The sequence below is a fragment of the Phoenix dactylifera genome, chromosome 6 (assembly GCF_009389715.1).
Source record: "Phoenix dactylifera cultivar Barhee BC4 chromosome 6, palm_55x_up_171113_PBpolish2nd_filt_p, whole genome shotgun sequence".
In the NCBI taxonomy this organism is placed as follows: domain Eukaryota; kingdom Viridiplantae; phylum Streptophyta; class Magnoliopsida; order Arecales; family Arecaceae; genus Phoenix; species Phoenix dactylifera.
In genome coordinates this window covers 5,885,676-5,905,857 of record NC_052397.1, presented here as the reverse complement: position 1 = coordinate 5,905,857, position 20,182 = coordinate 5,885,676, and the positions used below count along the sequence as shown (strand labels likewise).

General features: G+C 42.4%; 1 protein-coding gene across 1 annotated transcript; it reads right to left on the bottom strand.

Moving 5' to 3' along the window:
- Positions 1–4,297: 4,297 nt before the first annotated feature.
- LOC103703336 (ABC transporter B family member 19) lies at positions 4,298–13,793 on the bottom strand. The gene is made up of 10 exons (XM_008786161.4): positions 13,309–13,793; positions 13,147–13,201; positions 12,376–12,551; positions 12,085–12,285; positions 10,506–10,765; positions 9,888–10,204; positions 9,561–9,784; positions 7,993–8,818; positions 7,668–7,909; positions 4,298–5,794 (listed from the first exon to the last, which is right to left on the bottom strand). The coding sequence occupies exons 1-10, from the start codon at positions 13,558–13,560 to the stop codon at positions 4,586–4,588; spliced, it is 3,762 nt and encodes a 1,253-aa protein (XP_008784383.2). The 5' UTR covers positions 13,561–13,793; the 3' UTR covers positions 4,298–4,585.
- Positions 13,794–20,182: the final 6,389 nt, after the last annotated feature.

The window sequence follows — 20,182 nt, the reverse complement described above, 5'->3', positions numbered from 1 at the left end:
GAAAGGTTCAAGTTGAGCAGGTTGAACGGAAAGACTTCTCCTCTCAGCTCGATTGGTTCAAATGACTGATCGAGCTTTGGTTATAAAAGGTGCATGTAGAAGGGGGGAACATGACAATGGTAGCGAGAAATCTCGGATGATGAAGAACTATCTTGATTTCTAGATTCAAGGAGCACCACAATTGCTAGTTTATGATTTCGTGGTCTACATGCTGTGGTTTTCGGATTCATGGGGGACAAAAGTTACCAGTCGTCTATAGTTTATCATGGAGGACCAGGCCCCGACTACACTTTAAATTGGGGCTAAGTCAAGTAGAATTTAGTTGTCTGGTCGGTTGGGCCTTTTTGTGTGCTTGGAATTTTTGAGCTATTTGAACTCTCCTGTATCTATTTTATTTTTCTTCCTTCCCTCTTCGTTTTTATCAATTCTCTTTTGTGTTCACTTTTATCTCTAATGAAACCACATCCTTTTGTTCAAAAAATGATGAGATGACTAAGCCCCAAGACTCAACATGCAGCTTTTTGATAGTTAAAAAAAATCATTTAGTCCAAGGTTTTTATCTCTTGCTGCAAATAATTAGAAGCATGTCTTCACTCAGGAAGTAATTTAGAAGCCTTCAGTTATTGCCAGACTAGTATCCTATGTTAACCAATCAAATAATCCCAAAAGTTTAAACTGATGGAGAAAGAGTCAACAATGCTATTAAGTACGAGCTTTGATACCATATTAATTAGTTAAATGATCCCAAAAGCTTAAGTTGATAGTGCAATAGTCAACAATATATATCATACTTAACATTCCGCAGATGCAACGCTGATAACCTTATATATATAAACCAAGAATAAGATTAAGAAAAAGATGATTAGTGTAAAAAAGCCACAATTTTCAGAAACAGAAAAGAATACATGTGATAGAACTCTACTTGGGGGTTTTAAAATAAAAGAGGGAAAAAATTAAAGTGGAGTCCGTCGAGGAGGTGAAGTTCAACCTTCAAATATTAGCATTATAACTAGAGAGATAATGCAGAACACGAAAAATAACTTATAAATTCCTAAAGATTGTAAGTCTATTGATCATTCATTGATTTTGTTTGCAATGCTGGACAATTCCTTATAACCATAAACTCCTATGGTTAATAAGAATATTGAAAGTCCTAATCGTATATATTATAGAGAGGTTTACAAAAAATCCTAGAATTTAGTAAAGGTCCTAGAAGATCATCCATGAACCATGCTACACTTTTACTAGTGCACTCAAATAGCTCTCTCACATCATCCAATAAAAAAAGGATCTTTCTAGGTAACTCTTCATATAGCTTTGAGTCATACTTAACTATTCTGCTAAAATAGCTTTACGGTAAAAAGGATTTTTCTAGTTAACTCTCTATAGACAACTCTCTTAATTATGGAAGTTACTAAAAAAAATTCATAATTTCAATAAAAGCATTAATTAGAAAGTCATTTCGTGCTTTTACAACTACACTAAAATTTAAATTAGACGATAGAGAACCGGTTGATTATTATCTTCCATTAGAAATATAAATCTAGTTTGGTATATTAACAAATTCTTTTCCCTACAAGAATTTTTGTGTCCAGTGTTTTTGGACTCAATGGATAATTTTAATTCATTAATTTCGTTTTAATTGATCGAAATTTAATACCTTCATTTCTTTTTTTTTAGGAAAATTTTATAGCTTTTCATTCATCATGATGCAACTCATGGGATTTCTTTTCATATAATGAAATGATTTTAAAGTTAATATACTATATTTTTTGATCAAAATGCATGCTTGCACTATCTAAATTTGAACTCATGTATTTGTACGAAACAATTCTTCATGAAATTTGATCACTATAAATTAATTAATTTACTTGTATTGTTGTTTTTTCCATAACATGTATCTATGCGTTGCATGGCTTTTGACTTATTTATACATCAAAATAAGAGAAGACTCCATACTCCGATTAAACAAAACTCCCTAAACTGACTTCAGCCAATTCTCTAACAAAAATAAACAAAAAAACTAGAAAATATAAGCTTTTTCCATCAAGCTTAAGCATAAATGAATTGACACTTAGGCCCAAACTTTACCTAATGTTCAAATTCAAGCCGACCCAACTCTAAGGTGATTTTTGTGCAAAACTTTCCAACACAGGTCAGACCCATAATTATTCAGGCTTCTGGGTCTCAAGCATAAAGGCAAAATTATGCTTTAGGATCGAAACACGAAAGCATGCCCTAATTTGATTGACCGATTTCTTCAAGCCCTTGATAGCTCACATGCATTTAAACCTTTGACAAAAAAAAAAAAAGGAAGAGCTTGGTGTAATATAGATCCCATTAGATCTAATAAAGACATAATGTTGATGCATCATTGAAAGGTAACAGCTCATAGAAGTTTAATTGCATGATCTATCAGATAAATTTAGCCTAGATGCTTCTTGAACTCGAATGCCCATTCCTAATGCTATATGAGGTCAATATGCTAGTGCATCAGATTTTTCCCTGTTTTTAAACTCGAAGCATGTTGTGTAGGTGAAGATAGGAGAACAAGTGTTGGAGAATGATTTGTGGCCATTGCTTTCGAGTAACGACTAAAGAGAAACAAACTTGCAACGCAGCCCACCACCTAAGGTATCAAATCCATCCTTTCTCTCAATTTCACTATCAACAAACCACATATATTCCCAAGTTTACATGGCAGCTCAAACCAAAAATATTTTCGTAGGGAGATCACAATGTCCTTTAAGAATCTCACGGACTTAGGTAATATAAGTGCAGGTAGGTCTCCCTTCCTTTCTCTGAAAAAAGGTAAAAGACTGGCATTTTGCATGGTTCATAATTATTTTCTATCAATGATTAGTCTTTCATATATGAATGGTTCATGTTTCTGTCAGCGTACGGTTATCCATGTTCTAGACACAATTTTGCCATGCTTTATAATCAATACAGCTTATATACAAACCACAGACTAAAACCAATCAGACTATCAAAATCAAGGGCTGGGAATAAAATTTTTGTCAGTGTCCTAATTTCTTATTCTTATACTCAGAAGTGGTCGACCACAATTTCCTCCACCATCAGTGTAGATCATATGTATAAGCAATCTTCCTCTGTAGCATGTTGTGCTCTTGATCAATTGACAGCCTGCTGCATTATTAACATAGCATATCATAATACGACTGTAGTATTTGAGTTGCTTTGATTAAAACTAAATGTCAGTATATTATTTCCAATCTTTGTAGAGATAATATGGCAGACCAAATTTGATCCGTGAAGAGATGTATACCATACGCCACCAAGGTGGTAGCCTAGTGGTACTGGGCAGAAATTCTAACCTTAAGGTTCCAAGTTCGAATCGCTGCGGCGACGATTAAATTGTGGACCGGAGCTCACTACTTTGGCCACTGCTTGGACTTGAGGTATAGGACCGCTCTTGAACCGCTAGTAGCCGGGGTGGTGCCGGGTGTGACGTACTCACACTTGGGACTTGAGCCAGAGCCCAGAGGGGTAGCTGAGCCGGGCCCATGGGTGGGGAGGGTATGAGTAAAACCGGTCGGGGTGCCCAACACACGGCCATTTCTGCCCGCATCGAACATTCTCCTGGCGGGGCGGGGGCCCAGTGGGGGCTGCTACGTGGGGGTGGGCTTGTCCCTTCCTCCCCCCTACCCCTTTTCTTTAGCAAAAAAAAAAAAAAAAAAAAAAAAAAAAAAAAAAAAAAAAAAGAGATGTATACCATACTTTAGAGTAAGCCCTAAAATGAATAGTTATTAGTTTTTTGATTGTCAAACAGGAACCTCGGATTGGCAAGAAAAACAACTACACCACTGAAGAGAAAATTATCATGTTGCTCGTTTGCTAGTTTGCAAGACCTGAACTAAGAAAGTTCGGACTCAAGAATAGCACAGATTTTTTTAACTGCATTCCTTCTAAGATAATAGAATTTCCCCGATGCTATCTAAGATTTTAGTCAGATCTAAATCTGATGTGATAACTAGGCATTAACAATATTTTTCTCCGATCATATTGTCAAGGATGAAATCCTGTTGGAACATTTGCAAATCCCACCCCACAAACTTTTCTATTCTGAGCAAGCACCATCAGCTGTCGAAGATACATTGCGTCTGACTTCAGTTAGAAAAATACTCAACCGGTAAATGGACCATTTCAGATTCAGATAGAAAAGTTCATGTTGCCAGGGGGTCATATAACCCTTCATGCACCAATTAAAGCATTAACAGCATTCAGATGTCCAAACTGTGGGATGCTGGAGGTAGCACCTGCTGAGTTCCACATATAACGATAACTCGAGGCCGATTTTTTTTTCACTATTACTAATTGATCGTTCCAAGACGGAGAAAACAGTTTAAATTAAGTCCTTACGAGAATTATGATAATAACAATATCCAACACTTACCCCCTCCTCTTAAATATCAAGACAAGATAGAAGCTAAGCCCCTCACTCATATCTACATCCACAAATCTTCAAAAGAACACCCAAAACCAAATGTCATATCATCTCAAAACCATGAGGGTAGGGAGGCCCAACTGGAAGGAAGGTGCAGCATGGTGACATTACATTCTATCAGACATGATGGTGCTGCAGCTGCAACAGCCGGGAGTATGCCCCATCAGCCCGGGTCACCAGCTCCGTGTGGCTCCCCTGCTCCACAATACGCCCATCCTGCACCACTGCAATGGAGTCCACCCCTCGAATTGTGGAGAGGCGGTGCGCCACTAGGACGGTGGTCCGCCCTCTCATCAACCGCTCCAGAGCCTCCTGCAGAACACATTCTGACTCTGCATCCAATGCGCTCGTCGCCTCGTCCAAAAGCAGCACCGCTGGATTTTTGAGCACCGCCCTTGCGATTGCAATCCTCTGTTTCTGCCCACCGGATAGCTGCACCCCTCTCTCACCCACCGCCGTCTTGTACCCCTCAGGCAGTACACTCACAAATCCATGCACATTGGCAGCCCGTGCCGCCTCAATCACCTCCTCCTCGGTCGCCCTGTCCTTTCCATAGGCAATGTTCTCAAAAATGCTTGCAGCGAAGAGCACAGGCTCCTGCTGTACAAGTCCAATTTTGAGTCTCAAGGACTTCAAGTTCAGCCTCCGGATATCTTTGCCATCTACCATGACCTTCCCTGCAGTGGGATCATAGAACCGCTCGATAAGGCCAATGACAGTACTCTTCCCAGATCCGCTGGCCCCAACAAGAGCTTGGCTCTGGCCAGCACGGATTCTTAGGTTGAAGTCCTTGAAAATGGGCACGTCGGGCCGAGATGGATAAGCAAAATCGACATGCCTCAGCTCGATCTCGCCTCGAATGGAGTCGATAGGCTCAGCTTCAGGATCATCAGGGTCAATGCGGGTTCCTCGGTTGAGAATAGAGAAGATGGAGCGAATGGATTCACCACCTCGGATGATCTCTGGTGCAAGGCTGACAGTCTCAGCGACAGAGTTGGCAGTGATGACAAGGACAACAAAGACCTTGATGACCTTGGAGAAGGTGGAAGCACCAGAGCGGACAAGATGAGCACCATACCAGAGGACAAGAGCCTCCGAGGAATAGAGGGAAAGCTGGGACAGGCCGAAAAGAAGGCCAGATGTCTGGCTCCGACGGAGACTGCGACGCTGGGGAACTCGAAGCTCATGGTGAAAGAGCGAGAGGATCTTATCTTGTGCGTTGAAGGCTGCCACGGTGCGGATGTTGCTCACACCCTCCCCAGCAATCATGCTTGTCTTCGCATGGGCTTTTGCCGTGTCCCCTGCAAACCCCTTCAGTGAGAGTTGCTGACAACATCAAGAGAAACTGTCAGGATCCATAGAGGATACAAGCACTGGCACAACTTCATCATTCTGAAATAATTCAATTCGGAGAAAATAGATGTAATTCAGGGGAAAAAATGTGCCCATATTGCAGAAGTTCGGGAAGAACAAAGATAATTAATCATGTCTTGAGTTGCAAAGTTAATATTGAATTAAAAACCAAAGAGATGTATTATATACCACATGAAGAAAAGCACAGGAGAAATTGGCAACAAACAGCAGCGAATGCTGGCACCACCGACAACAATAGATCACTATTACTATGTAACCATAGGTGTCTCATGAGCGAGCCACGAACAACTCATAAACAACATGAACAATGCGAGAATTACGAAATAATTTATAAATAGTTTGATTTTAGCATTGGAGTATCATTTAGCTAATAAAGAGGAGGACAATATTTTGAGAATTCTGCAACAATATAATTGAATACCAAATGCTGAAGCCTAGCTTGGGGATTACTCTCTCATAAACAACATCTAGATTTTAAGTCCGCATGAGAAACAAAATGCTCAGTAATAATCATGGGAACAAATATCACTTGGGGGAAATGTCTCACTTCGTCCATTTTTACTCAATAAAAAAAAGAAGAACAAATATCCAACAACATTTCAATGTATTTGAATCTCTACTTAAACCAAAATATGTAGATTGTACTTCCAATAATCCATGGACAATTAAGAAATTTCTGAACTTCCCAGCATGGCCTATTTAATAAAGAGGCCATCTATGCATCAGTACAAAGAGATGCAGTCTTCCATGCAAGGTTGGCGGAACGAATCTGTGTTTTTTTTAAACCTTCGGATAAAGAGCATTAAAGGAAGCAAGAGCACAAAGGAGCAACCATGGGTTCCGGCATTAATTTTCCATACACAGTGGATAGTGAATCAAGATGATCAAATGATGAAAAACTAAGAGAGTTAAGCTCACCAGTGGGGTTATGGAATCACTCTCTCTCCATAAGAATCCAAAGGAGACAGAATTTTTTTTTTTTAAAAGGCGAAGTTCAGAGAGCATCACGAGCAAAAGAATCTCTCAATATCAGCATGCATTTTTTAATGCAGTGAGGAAAGGTTCAAAACAGGTTTGGAGCAGAAAAGAGTAAGTACTCCCTACTTTTTCTATAACTTTTTACCAGTCCCTGACAAAACAATTGAAGGGCGGCAGAGGGCTGCCATCGAGTGGCTCCAAATTTCCTGCAACTGCAAGAAAGACAGTTTGTACAAAGAACCTCGAGATATACATGGACAGCATACCCGAAAACAGGTTAATAAATGCGGGGGAGATTTCTACGCACTCTTTTATTTATTATATCATTGTATATATAGGTCAAAGAGAACAGCTTCTTGCCATAAATTAAAGAGCCAACACAGCAGCTGCCAGGAAGCACGTGCTACGGTATACTTTGGCAGTATCGACTGTACAATTTGTCCATGCTTTCTTTATTATTCCCCCCATAACTCCTTTTATCTACTGCTGTTTCAATAGCGAGGGTCATTGGATTCCGGGAAAGGGAACAGATTGCCCGTATCCAACCCACTAGATTTAATACAAGCATATTAAAGGAGATTGATACGTAAGCCTATTTCCAACTCATTTACAATGTTACCGGCCAGATTAGTATGCTGATTGATCTCTGATTGTCGTGAAGACAACTTGTATATGCCTCAGCAAAGAAAATGAACCAGATTCACATTAAAAAAAAAAAAAGAAGAAGAAATGAACCACTAGCCAAATAATACGCATATTTTAGGCATTTTATTTTATTTCAGCTCTAGTTTCCAGTAAGGGAGGTGTCTCGGTAGTCATTAGAAAAATAGAGAATAGAGCAAACTACCTGTGCAAAGTTGGCGAGGACGAGAAGAGGAAAGGTGGCAAGAATGAGGAGAGCAACACGCCATTCAACAATGAAACCAACTATGAAGGATGTAAGGAGAGAAGTCATGTTCTGCAGGATCACGGAGATCCTCTCGGCGATCGCAGATTTCACGTCAGCTGCATCTGTAGCCAGTCGGGCGGCTAGAAGGCTGGAATTGTTCTCATCCTCGTCAAACCAGCCCACTTCGTTCCTTAGAATTGCTGCATAAAAAATGTAGTACTTTGATCATGATTTACTTTGACAATAAACTTGAGAAGAAAGCAGAATCAAAATCCGGCCATACCCGCAAGCATCATTCTCCTCACCCTGGTGGTGAGATTTTCCCCCATGATGCTGAAGAAGTAATGCTGTACCAGATAAGCAACAACAGCATAAAGCCCAGTGCCGATGTATATGAACACATACTCTCTTGTCTTTCTCTCCATTGCATTTGGGTCCCTATAGTAGAACACTTCAATCATATTGCTCATCACGATTGCAAATGTTGGGCCTATGAAACCAGAGAGTACAGATCCAATGGCACCCAAGATACTGTAAGGCCACTCTGGTGCATTTAGCTTCAGGAGCTTAAAAAAGTAACCGCGTGGTGCCGGATACTTGCGATCATTATCTGCATTAGAAACCATCTCTATTCGGCCATCTGCTCCAGTGCTGTACTGATAGCTCAAGTTTCTCAAACTTCCAGACCGAAGACTTAGAGATTTAGTGGAAAGTGAATGGCTCAGGCGTGAAGATCGGGATCTGCGAGTGGATGGGGCACCAAAGTCCCTGTTTCTTGCCATCTCCTGGAACCGAATAAGAGAGGCATAAGCTCCTGAGCTTCCCTTTGCAAGAAGCTCTTCATGGGTCCCAGTCTCAACAACTTGACCTTGCTGCATCACAGCTATCATATCAACGTTCTTTATAGTGGAGAGCCGGTGTGCAACAACTACAGTTGTTCTCCCAACCATGAGGCGGTCCAGGGCTTCTTGAACGATGCTCTCAGAACCTAAATCCAGGGCGCTGGTGGCTTCATCAAGGAGGAGGATCTTGGGGTTCTTTAGCATGGCACGAGCAATAGCAATTCGCTGTTTCTGGCCACCGGATAGCTGTACTCCTCGTTCTCCTGCCTGGATTTGATAAAAAATTGCATTTAGAAGGGACAAATGAAAAACTTGTTTCCCTTCAAAGTACATAGAAAGATAACACTAGAAATTTGAAGATTAGCCATCTAAAATTCTAGAGAAAATAGCTGCAAATTATTAGAATGCTATGAAGATTTCTGTTTGATAATGATTCAAAATCTGGTTTATGTTTTACTTCCAACACACTGTCGCATTGACCTGTACAGAAAATAGAAGCTCCTAATGGCTTTGCAAGACAATTACTCATAGATCTCGTAAAATTAAAAGGGAAAACACCTTTTACCAAAGTAGAAGCTTGCCTTTTCTTTACAGCTGTTCAGGTGGACATGAATTTTGCAGGAATGGCAAGTGAGCATAACACAAAATACTGGCACGGATCATCTTGCAATCTGACCTTTGGGCTAAAGACGAACTTTAATTATTAAAGAAACAATATAATAGGATTATGTTCCACGCACAAAAAGAGAGAAAGAGAAGCAAAACCCATATGAAGCATATGATCAGGATCTGTAATATGCTTCGCGCAAAAGGAGTTTAAGCAAAGATAAAGTTAGCAGAGCGCAAAATCAATGAACATTAGTTTCAGGGGATGGTTTTGGATAGATTACTATGGCAAACAAAATACCCACGTTGGCAAACAACTCTAGGCATAGGATCCTTACTTACAGTTATTATTCTTACAATTATTATACTAAGTAGCTAACCTTGATAAAGAGCTCAAACTCACCTGGGTGTTGTAGCCATTCGGAAGCAGAGAAATGAAGCTATGAGCATTAGCTGCCGATGCAGCAGCTTCAACTTCAGCAATTGTGGCATCAGGCTTTCCATAGAGTATGTTCTCAAGTATTGTTGTTGCAAAAAGTGCAGGTTCTTGGTTCACCAAACCAATTTGATCTCTCAACCATTTCAGTTGTAATGTCTTTATATCCACATTATCCAGCAGAACCTGCCCTGCAACAGCAATGCAAGGAAAGAATTAATTCAAGCCAGGCTAACATAGATGACTAACACCATATAGATGCCTTGGTGACAATGAGCTTAAGGTCTAAATTACCCTGGTTAGGATCGTAGAACCTTTCAATCAGAGCCACAACAGTACTCTTTCCAGACCCACTACCTCCGACAACTGCAGCTGTCTTCCCAGCAGGAAAGAAAAGCGAGAAATCTCGGAAAATAATGACATCAGGTCTTGATGGGTAGCTAAAAGTAACATCTTTGAACTCTATGTTTCCATGGACCTCAGGCAAACATTTCCCATCGGAGGGATCTTGAATAATAGAGGGTCTCTGCCGAATGATCTCCATCAGCTTGTATCCAGCAATCTTCCCTTTGCTAAAGGCTCCAAGATTTGAAAATGCTTGGCCTAGACTCCTGCATAACCGTACACGTAAAAATATGAACAAAAAGAATGGCATGCATTAGTTTTGTATGAAGGCATAATTCATACCAACAAACCTCTGTTACTGATACTTGCTGGTAATGCTCAATAAATGCACCAGGCAAATGATAAAACATATAATCAGTTAAGTAACCAAACTGGTGATAGTGAAATCCTGCAATTCTCTTCCTTCAACTATGAATCGCTACCAATAGTTATGACTCTATGAAAATGAAATAAATTCTAAACTGAATTTAGTCATAAAAAGCTGACAATTAAGGAGTAGGAACTCACATCCCACCAACAATGGCAGAAAATATGGCTGTAAAAGCTTTTCCACCATCAGTCTGTCCATTTCTGATGAAGACACCGGCGTACCAGAACACCAAGGCCCATGACATGCATGCAATCCCATATGTACACCCAATTCCCAAACCTTTTGCCATCCCTGCTTTGTACCCAAGCTTCAGCGTGTTCTGAATTGCTTCTGAGTAGGAATTGAGGGCTTTGCTCTCTCCAACAAATGAATATACAGTTCGCACTTGTGCAATTGCCTAAGAGAAGTTATCAAAAGGAGGATTCAAACAACTATGTGATAAAATCCAGAACTCAGATGCCAACTAAAAAATATTAGTAACCTAAAAAGCAGACGGCACATCCGATAATAACAATATGCATGACAAGCGCAAACAGCATGAATGTAGCAACTAAAACAATAGGAGCTAGGCTGCTGGCTAATAAGAACTTCTAAACTAGTACAATTTCTGACTCCAATTATAATCCAACATAAATTGATTCCCTAGGCCTGGAAAAAAGATTTATGAGGTGAGTCATGTACAGTAAGCAAGCACATGCTTATAGTTTGACATGCAATTTACTCATCATGAGGGTGCACTGTTCCATTTTATGAGAGAAAAGTGTCTACTGTTCCCTAACGAAGCTATATCATTTAAAGAGTAAAAAGGTATGGGATCCTACAATTTCTGAAACTACTTTAACATTGCACTGTGACACAACAATTGGGCAATCCGCAAAGCATTGTGCAAGAAAATGTTTAAGCACACAGAATGCTATTTTTCCTTATTTTCTGGTTCCTTTTTTTATATTTCAAACTAATAACATTGTCTAACGTAGTATCCAAAAGCCATCATGGACCGGCTCCATATCTATCACAATGATAGTCCAACAACTGAACAGATTTAGACCTTTCATCCAAAAGAAATCTACCAACTCGATGACCCATAACATCATGCATTTGCGCAGCAACGCATGATAACAAGCGGACAACTGCAAACCAGCCCTAAACCCTGGGTAATCCACCACCCTCCACATAGACCAGCCAAAATGCACCTAACGCACCTCTCGACCGCGGTGGGCCCACAACCTTCACTGGGCTGAAGCTGACCACACAGAATAACATGACAGGCCCACTCTAATCAAGACTGGGACAGGTGCCATCGCTGAGCCGAATCAACGGCTAGATTCAAAAAAGATGTTTGCTACTAGAATCATAGAGATCAAATACAATTCAAGCATCAATTGGAAGTGGGGATGGAGGTACGTACGGTCCGGCATTATCTTTTCGGACTTCATGAGATATGAATAATTTTGTGTTCAACGTTTGTACCAATCGGAGAAGCAACAAAGAAACAATCTCTATCAAGCGTTAACGCCATCAAGAAAAGGCCCTATAGCATTCATCATACACACACGTCTACATCCACGAGGCCACGACAACGACCCTCTCTGCTTCTCCTAAATCGGCCACTGTAGCTTATAAAGCCCATCAAATATTTCCCAGTTTTAAAGCACGGTAAAAGTGAGAAGCTTTTGGATGTATATGGTCACCACCTCGTGATGGTTAGTTGATTACCTGCTCTGCGATGATACCGGCATTGGCATAGGATTCCCGGCCCTTGGAGGTCAGGCCGGTGAGAGTGTAGGCGTAGAGGCCGCCGGCGAAGGCGATGCCAGGGATCACAGCCACGCTGAGGAGCGCTAGCCTCCAGGCGGAGATGAAGCCCACCACGAGCCCGGCCAGGAAAGTTGACAGGTAGTGGATAAAGTTACCGACCTGTCATCGAAGGCCCAGTTTAGCTGACGAGTATGAGCGTGCGCTAACGTGAGCCGGGGGAGGTGAGTGGAGTCGGAGTGGTGACGTTACCTTCTCGCTAATGGCGTCCTGAACCAGAAGGGTGTCGGTGGAGACGCTGAAGACGATGTCCCCCGTCCGGGCGTCGGTGTCGAAGAATCCGACGTCTTGCTTCAGAACTGCTTCCAGGTATCGCCGTCGAAACGTACCCACCTGCCTCTCTCCGGTGTACATCCAGCACGCGATCTCTGTTCATCATATAAACAAGACACGGTAAGCTCATCGGAGAGTGACCGGATCTCGCCACGAAGCCGGAAACCAAACGGCGAAGTCGAGGAGACATTCTTAACGGTAACCGTGAGATCAGTTTAACGGCTGTCAATGCTCCGAGGCCAAATAAATCAGGATAAATTAAGGAATAAAAGAGCGCGACGTTTTCGTTCCCGGCCCACGAAGTAAGGCGACAGCGACCGCGGATACCGAAGGGAGGGGTAAGAGAGGAGGAGGATGCTCCCATCCAGACGCGCGTACACAAAGTTCTATGCGGACGCAGAAGCCAGGCTCGTCCACTTTGTTCGTCGGCGCCCTGCGAAGCGACGCGCCGGAGTGGGGGCGTCGCTGGACGGCCGAGATATGTTGTCCGCATAGATTTTCTATGCGGTAACGCCGGAAGACAACGTCCATAGGAGTTGACGGACCGCCGGAGGAGGGGAAGAGTGAAAAAAAAGGCACCCTTTTCTCGTCTTACCTCACGGCCGGTGTCCCGATCGGAATCAATACTAACAACAATGGTAATTTAAATCAACTTAGGAGGGAAATAAAAGGAGAGGCAAAGAGACTCACCGGCATAGGAGGATACGCACACAACGAGCCCGAGATAGATGAAGTAGAGAGCATACTGAAAAAAATAGCAATAAATCATTTTAAAAATAATAAAGAAAATAGAGAAAGTATGGAGAGATCTAAAGAGGAGAGGAGAGAGGGAGAGAGAGGCGGTGACCGGACCTTGGAGACCTCGTTGGTCATCGTGCCGAGATCCGCCTGGTTCTTGCCGAATCCGTTGACGAGATCGCCGAATAGTAGGAAGAAAACCGGCATCGCCGATCCGTGGACCACCGCGCCGAGACTCCCCGCCCCCATAAGAGCCAGATCGTAGCGGTCCGCGAACGTGAACAACTCGTAGAACGCCACGCTCTGCTCCTGCCTCTTCTTCTCCCCCTCCCCCATCCCGGTCTTCCCCTCCCCCGCCTCCGCCATCCCCCTCAACCGCAGATCCCGCCGGAACTCTCTCCAACGCCGCCGCGGTCGCCTTCTACGCTGCAAAAGCCCGGGTCGGAGCACCACCTTCCGCAATGAGAGCTAGGTCCCAAGCTTTCTTTCTCTAAACTCTCTCACTTTCTCTCTCTAGAATGACATTTAGGCTAGTTAAGTGTGTCGGCTTTTCAGTGGGAGAGTCGGAGACGAGTCTTCGCTTTGAAAGAAAAAAGACGGGAGTCCGTGAGAGAGAAGCACTGATATAGGGGCTTGAGGTGTCCTGTCACTCGAAGTGAGATTATCTATAATTAACCGGAGTTGTTAGCTGCTGGGGTGACGAAGGGATGCGGGGAGTGTGGAGGGTGGTGACGCTTTTATCTTGCACGGAAGTGATGGGAATCCAGAGACGGGGAATTGGAGTGGAGGAGGGGAAACTAACCGGGGTTTGACGGAATCTGGTTGGTCTCGGAAATGGAAATGACGGAAACGGGAAAGTGCGGAAAAGGTTTTCGTAAATGGAAATCCGGCCTGGACCCAGTTCTGCACCCTCGAACTCGACCTCTTGGAGAGGAAATAAAGACCTTCTTTATTCGGTCAAGTTTTTGACTGGAAATTCTTGAGGAAAAATACGGGTTGCATTGGATGCTATTTGAAGATGTATGTAGCCGAAAGTTCGTAATGTGATGAAATACATTGTAACAGAAAACCACTCATGATAAAGGTAGAGCTTATATCATTTGATCATGTCACTGTACATAAAGTAAAGTATATATTGATAATTATCAAAAAAATTATTTTATATCTATGGTATTGTTGGGGGAAAAATGGACCACCCCACAAAGCAAAGACTGAGCTCATGCAGGCCGAGCTCATGCAAACTGAGCTCACACAGACCGAGTTCAGAAAACCGAGCTCATGCAGGCCGAACTCACGCAGGCCGAGCTCCGACCGAGCTCATGCAGGCCGAGCTCATGCAGGCCAAGCCCAGCAGACCGAGCTTAGAAGGCCGAGCTCATGCAAACCCAGCTCATGCAGGCCGAGCCCAGAAGACCGAACTCGTCATCCACATGCTGCGGCCACGCCCTGCAGCAGTCTCACTGTACCATGCTTTGCTTGCCGGCCACGCCACACACATCAACCAGGGACCATACCCTGCTACGACTGTCAGCAATTAATGCGCATGGTCTCCATGGATCCCCAGCTTATTCAAAATCTCAGGCCATCCACGGCAACTTATCGACTCACTCAACTATGTCCGGTCACCCACAACAACTCATTGGCTTCAGTCCCGTCCTCCACGGCAACGCATTAATCCAGATGACCACACTCAATCATAACGGTAACTCATTTAATTCGTCCGGTCACATCACAGGTAACCCTGTATCCCTCCTACAAAAGGGGAACTTCTTCCTCTTTAAAGGGGGATTATTCTTCTTGATTCTGACTTCTAAACTCCAATATACAACTCATCTCCTTCTCCAAATAAAGCCCCCCTCTGACTTAAGCATCGGAGGGCCAGCGCCGGAAGCCCCGACCACCGGCTTTTTGAAGGTCCTCCAGAGGATGCAGCCCGCCGACGCACCATAAGCACCGGAGCTTCTCCTTCTCGATCAGTGGTCACCCCCGGGTCCAATTTCTATCAACAGTTGGCGCTAGAGGAAGGACCCGAGTCGTGATCATGAGACTAAGGAGCGGAGGAGTCTCTAACGCCTTCCGGCATCATGCTCCAAGCCCCGGATGTTCAGTCCAGAATCTACCACCAAGACCTCCGGTAGATCAAGTTCCACAAGTCCAACCCGAGCAGTTCGACGCGCTGGTGTAGCAAGCCCAAACGCTAGCCATTGCAGTCCAAAGCCTGCAACAAGTGGAGGCCTCTTTTGTGCCGCCTCCACGGGTTCACGTTAAGCGGAGGAAGAAACTTTCACCCGAGCCATCTCGAATCAGGAACGGCTCCCGTTGCAACGACGTGGGACGTGGGGGCAACCAGTGAGAAGTAGTAGCCTGAGTCTCACGTCAACGAGTTGGAGGGGAAGAGAAATAAAAGCTGAAGCCTGGAGGAGGAGAGTTATGGAGTTTCAAAATGGGATTGTAAGCCTCTGTGGCAAAGGATACAGTCCCATTTAATCTCATTGCCCTTCAAACTCTTCTGTCTTCCTACAGCAAGTAAGAAACCAGCATGTACTTCCTTCTCATGTGTGCAAGACCTCACGACAGCGCTCGCGACGTCGCTTTCCTGCAGAGCGTAGCCATCACCGAAGCTCCCACCAAGCTCAGAAGGACTTCAGCAGGCACGACCCCAGAAGGCTGAGCGTCAGAGCCCCCCCACCCCCCGCGCAGAGGCATATCGCTAAGTGAACTCTATGCGGGGGACAAAACCGTAAGGGGTGGTGCCTCCGCAGAGGCACATCGCTAAGTGAACTCTGTGCGAGCTCCCATTCTCCAAAGCGGACAATACCACTCGTTCTGAGTTGAGCTGCTCCAGCACTCTCTCATTCGAGAGGGGGCCCCCACAGAGGCATATCACTAAGCGAACTCTGTGCGGGGGACAAAACCGTGAGGGGTGGCACCTCTGCAGAGACATATCGTTAAGCAACTCTGCGCAAGCTCCCGATCCCTAAAGCGGACAATACCACTCGCTCTGAGCTGAACTGCTCCAGCACTCTCTCATTCGATAGGGCCCCCCGCAGATGCATATCGCTAAGCAAACTCTGTGCGGGGGACAAAATCGTGAGGGGTGGCGCCCCCGCAGAGGCATATCGCTGAGCGAACTCTATGCGGGGGACAAAATCGTGAGAGGTGACGCCTTCGCAGTGGCATATCGCTAAGCGAACTCTGCGCGAGCTCTCAATCCCCAAAGCGAACAATACCACTCGCTCTGAGTTGAGCTGCCCCGCTGCGTCGACCGCTGAGCCCAAGAGCTCCCTCGACCTCGGGTACATATCCAATGACGTCTCTCGAGCTGGGCTCGGAACGCCCTGCTGAATCGACCACAAGCTAAAGAAGGCCGCTGAAATCGACCTCGGAGCAGAGCCGCTTAGCTCGGCTCGGACAGCTCGATCTGAGACACTTAGCTCCAACTACGGTATACCCTACTTAGCACATACATCTCCGTAGACATTTGGCTATATTATAGGACAATCGACGACTTTGACTACTTCCTTAGCTCGAGCCAAAAAATAGCTCGAACTCGGAAGTGAGAGAGTAATGTTGGGGGAAAAATGGACCACCCCACAAAGCAAGACTGAGCTCTTGCAGGCCGAGCTCATGAAGACCAAACTCATGTAGGCCGAGCTCATGCAAACCGAGCTCAGAAGATCGAGCTCGCGCAGACCAAGCTCACGCAGGCCGAGCTCATGAAGGCCGAGCCCAGAAGACCGAGCTCATGCAGACCAAGCTCATGCAGGCCGAGCTCATACAGACCGAGCCCAGAAGACCGAGCTCGTTGTCCACATGCTGCAGCCACGCCCTGCAGCAGTCTCACCGTACCATACTTTGCTTGGCGGCCATGCTACGACACATCAACCAAGGACCATACCCTGCTACGACTGTCAACAATTAATGCACATGGTCTCCACGGATCTTCGGCATATTCAAAATCTCAGACCATCCACGGCAACTCATCGACTCACTCAACTACGTCCGATCACCCACAACAACTCATTGGCTCAAGTCCCGTCCTCCACGGTAACGCATTAATTCAGATGACCACACTCAATCATGATGGTAACTCATTTAATTCGTCCGGTCACATCACAGGTAACTCTGTATCCCTCCTACAAAAGGGAAACTTCTTCCTCTTTAAAGGGGGGTTCTTCTTCTTGATTCTGACTTCTAGACTCCGATATACAACTTATCCTTCTCCAAATAAAGCTCCCCTCTGACTTAAGCATCGGAGGGCCGGCGCCGGAAGCTCCGACCACCAACTTTTTGCAGGTCCTCCGAAGGACGTAGCCCGCCGATGCACCATAAGCACCGAAGCTCCTCATTCTCGGCAAGTGGTCACCCTCGGGGCTTCCGGCGGGCTTTAAGGTCAAAGTTTATGATAACAATTATTGCAATAAGTTTTCACGCAAAAATGATTATTATTAGTCGTTAGTTTATTATGTAGCTTCTATACCTAAATAATAACTATAATTTTATATATTTAGTGTTTATCAATATTTTCAATTCAATTCCTTATTTTAGTTGAATAAAAAATGGTCAGCAAAAAAATAGTAGATGTACATAAGTGCAACATTATAATGATTAGTATTTTATCCTAAAATAATCCAAATACAAATCAAAACAAGTAAATAATATTTTTTTAACATAAAATAATAACTTAGAAGGGAGTTTATCATTTGATGTGGATATTAGAAATGTTCTTATAAGTGGAACAATAATTCAACGTGCCTAATGTAAAAAATTACTTTTTTTTGTAACAAAGAGTTGCTTTTTAGATATAGAAACTTTGTAGCAGATACAATGATTGTACCTTTTTTTTATTATAATATGGTATTTATAGGTAATAATCAATAGTGCATTCATTGTATCTACTATAGTGGAAGCAATAAATATTTTTAAATAAAAACATAAATTTTATGTAAATGAAAATAATTAATGGCAGAGGAAGGATTTGAACTTTTAACCTCATCATCAAACATGGAATAAGGAGAAATTAGGAAAAGAAAAACAGCCAACAATAAAAAAGTTGAAAAAATATTCAAGAATCCAATATAAGCATGTGTTTAGTTCCACATCGGCTATACAATGAGTAGATCTTGGATACTATATAAAATCAAAAAATTCAAATAATACCTGACAGCTATCTTTTTTAGATAATATCTAATGATTGTAACATATTATCAAAGCAGATTCAGCGCATGACCTATGTAAAGTAAGATACACGGAAGTATAGTTTTATTAGCATTGATAACATGCTGATCATGATGCTTATAATTAGAAAGAATTTAATTTGAACTTTTAATCTGACGATGATATTGAAGTTTAAAATGGGAGGAGCATGAGTGTGGATATATATTTAGTCCTGAATAAATTTTAAATATTTATATAGATTAAAAATTTAAATAATATTTTTTGACTAATTTTTTTAATAAAATTTTGGGTTCTGACATCATTTTATCTACATCACTCATCATTTAAGATCACGAGATACGCTGAAGATATCGAGTGTAAGGGGATGCAGTGGATATTTATGTTGCTTTTGACCATGACCTGGGCTTCCGTAGATCCTAAGGAGGCGGAGGAAAACGGTGTACATTATTTATGTCTATCTAACATTGAAGAACGAAATGCGATTTGGATTCACCCGAGAGGACCGGAGAAAGCGTTTCACGAGGCCATGCCAGGAGACGCGGCGACGTATTCCTTTGGACGGTCCGCGGAACCCAATTTTGGGACCAACCAGTGGCTGATCGGAGCAATAGACATTAAGAGATTTATTTTGGGAACAATTTGGACAAATCACTGTGGACCCCGAGTCAAACGGTTGGCAGAGTTGGGGCCAGATCAGGGGCGGGAGTATCTCAGCTGTCCACTGCGATGGAAAGTGAGACAGAATCATCAAGGATATCACGTGGGCGGGGAACTTTTATAACGGCCGTTATCTGGCTCTTATATGATAGCTAAGTGGCAAGCCGTGAGACCCTCGTGAACTTAATTTTTTATTCAGTAAATCAATTTTTTTTAATTTTATAATGGCAATGGCAATTATAATGGAAAGGGTTTATTTTGGGATATCCATAACAAATTTTTGCAAACGAATGTAATAGGAAACTAGATATTCTCAATCTAGGAAAGATTAGCACGCCACATCTATTGTCGTCTAGCTCTCTAATAAAAATTTTCCAAAAAAAAACCATGGCTAGATACCTAAGTGATAATGATATATAGCTTGCCGTCTTCCTACCTTTTCCTACTCTTTTAAAATAAATTTTATTTTTGAGAAATCTATATGATATAATATAAAAATTAATCTTTTCAACGAAGATTGTATATAATATTGCTACTACATTACAAACATTGCCAAGTGTATATAGTAAAATCCTGCAAATTATTCAACAAAAAATTTTTAAGATAAAGTGGTCTATTAAGCTTTTTATAGAAAATTCTATATACGAGTGTTTCAAAAATAAAAAAACTCAAAATAACTTTGTTTTCTGTGCCGCGTATACTGAAGAGATATCTATTTAGAGTAAAAAATAAAACTGTAATTGAATGACTTTAAAACTTTTTAAATTTAGCAAAAAAATTAAAGTAAAGCTATTTATTGTTTTTTTCTTAGATAATTCCATACATGAATGTTTCAGAAAATTAACAAGCTTCAAGTGCCTCCCTCTTTTATACCACAAAGAGTGAGTATATATTTATTCAGAATAATAAATAAAATTTTAATTAAAGGATTTCTGAAAATTCATACAATAGCCTTGCAAACTTAATTTGACTATACAAAATATACAACGAAGCTTCTCTAAAAGCCCCTCTAGTATTGTTTTTATTTTTTATATTTTTTATAAATCAAAAGCAAAAATAAATTGGACTATACAGAATATGCAAGAAAGCTTCTCTTCTTCTTTAAATTGTTTTCAAGTCAAGCTTTTTTTTTTTTTTGGTTGTAAATCAGCCG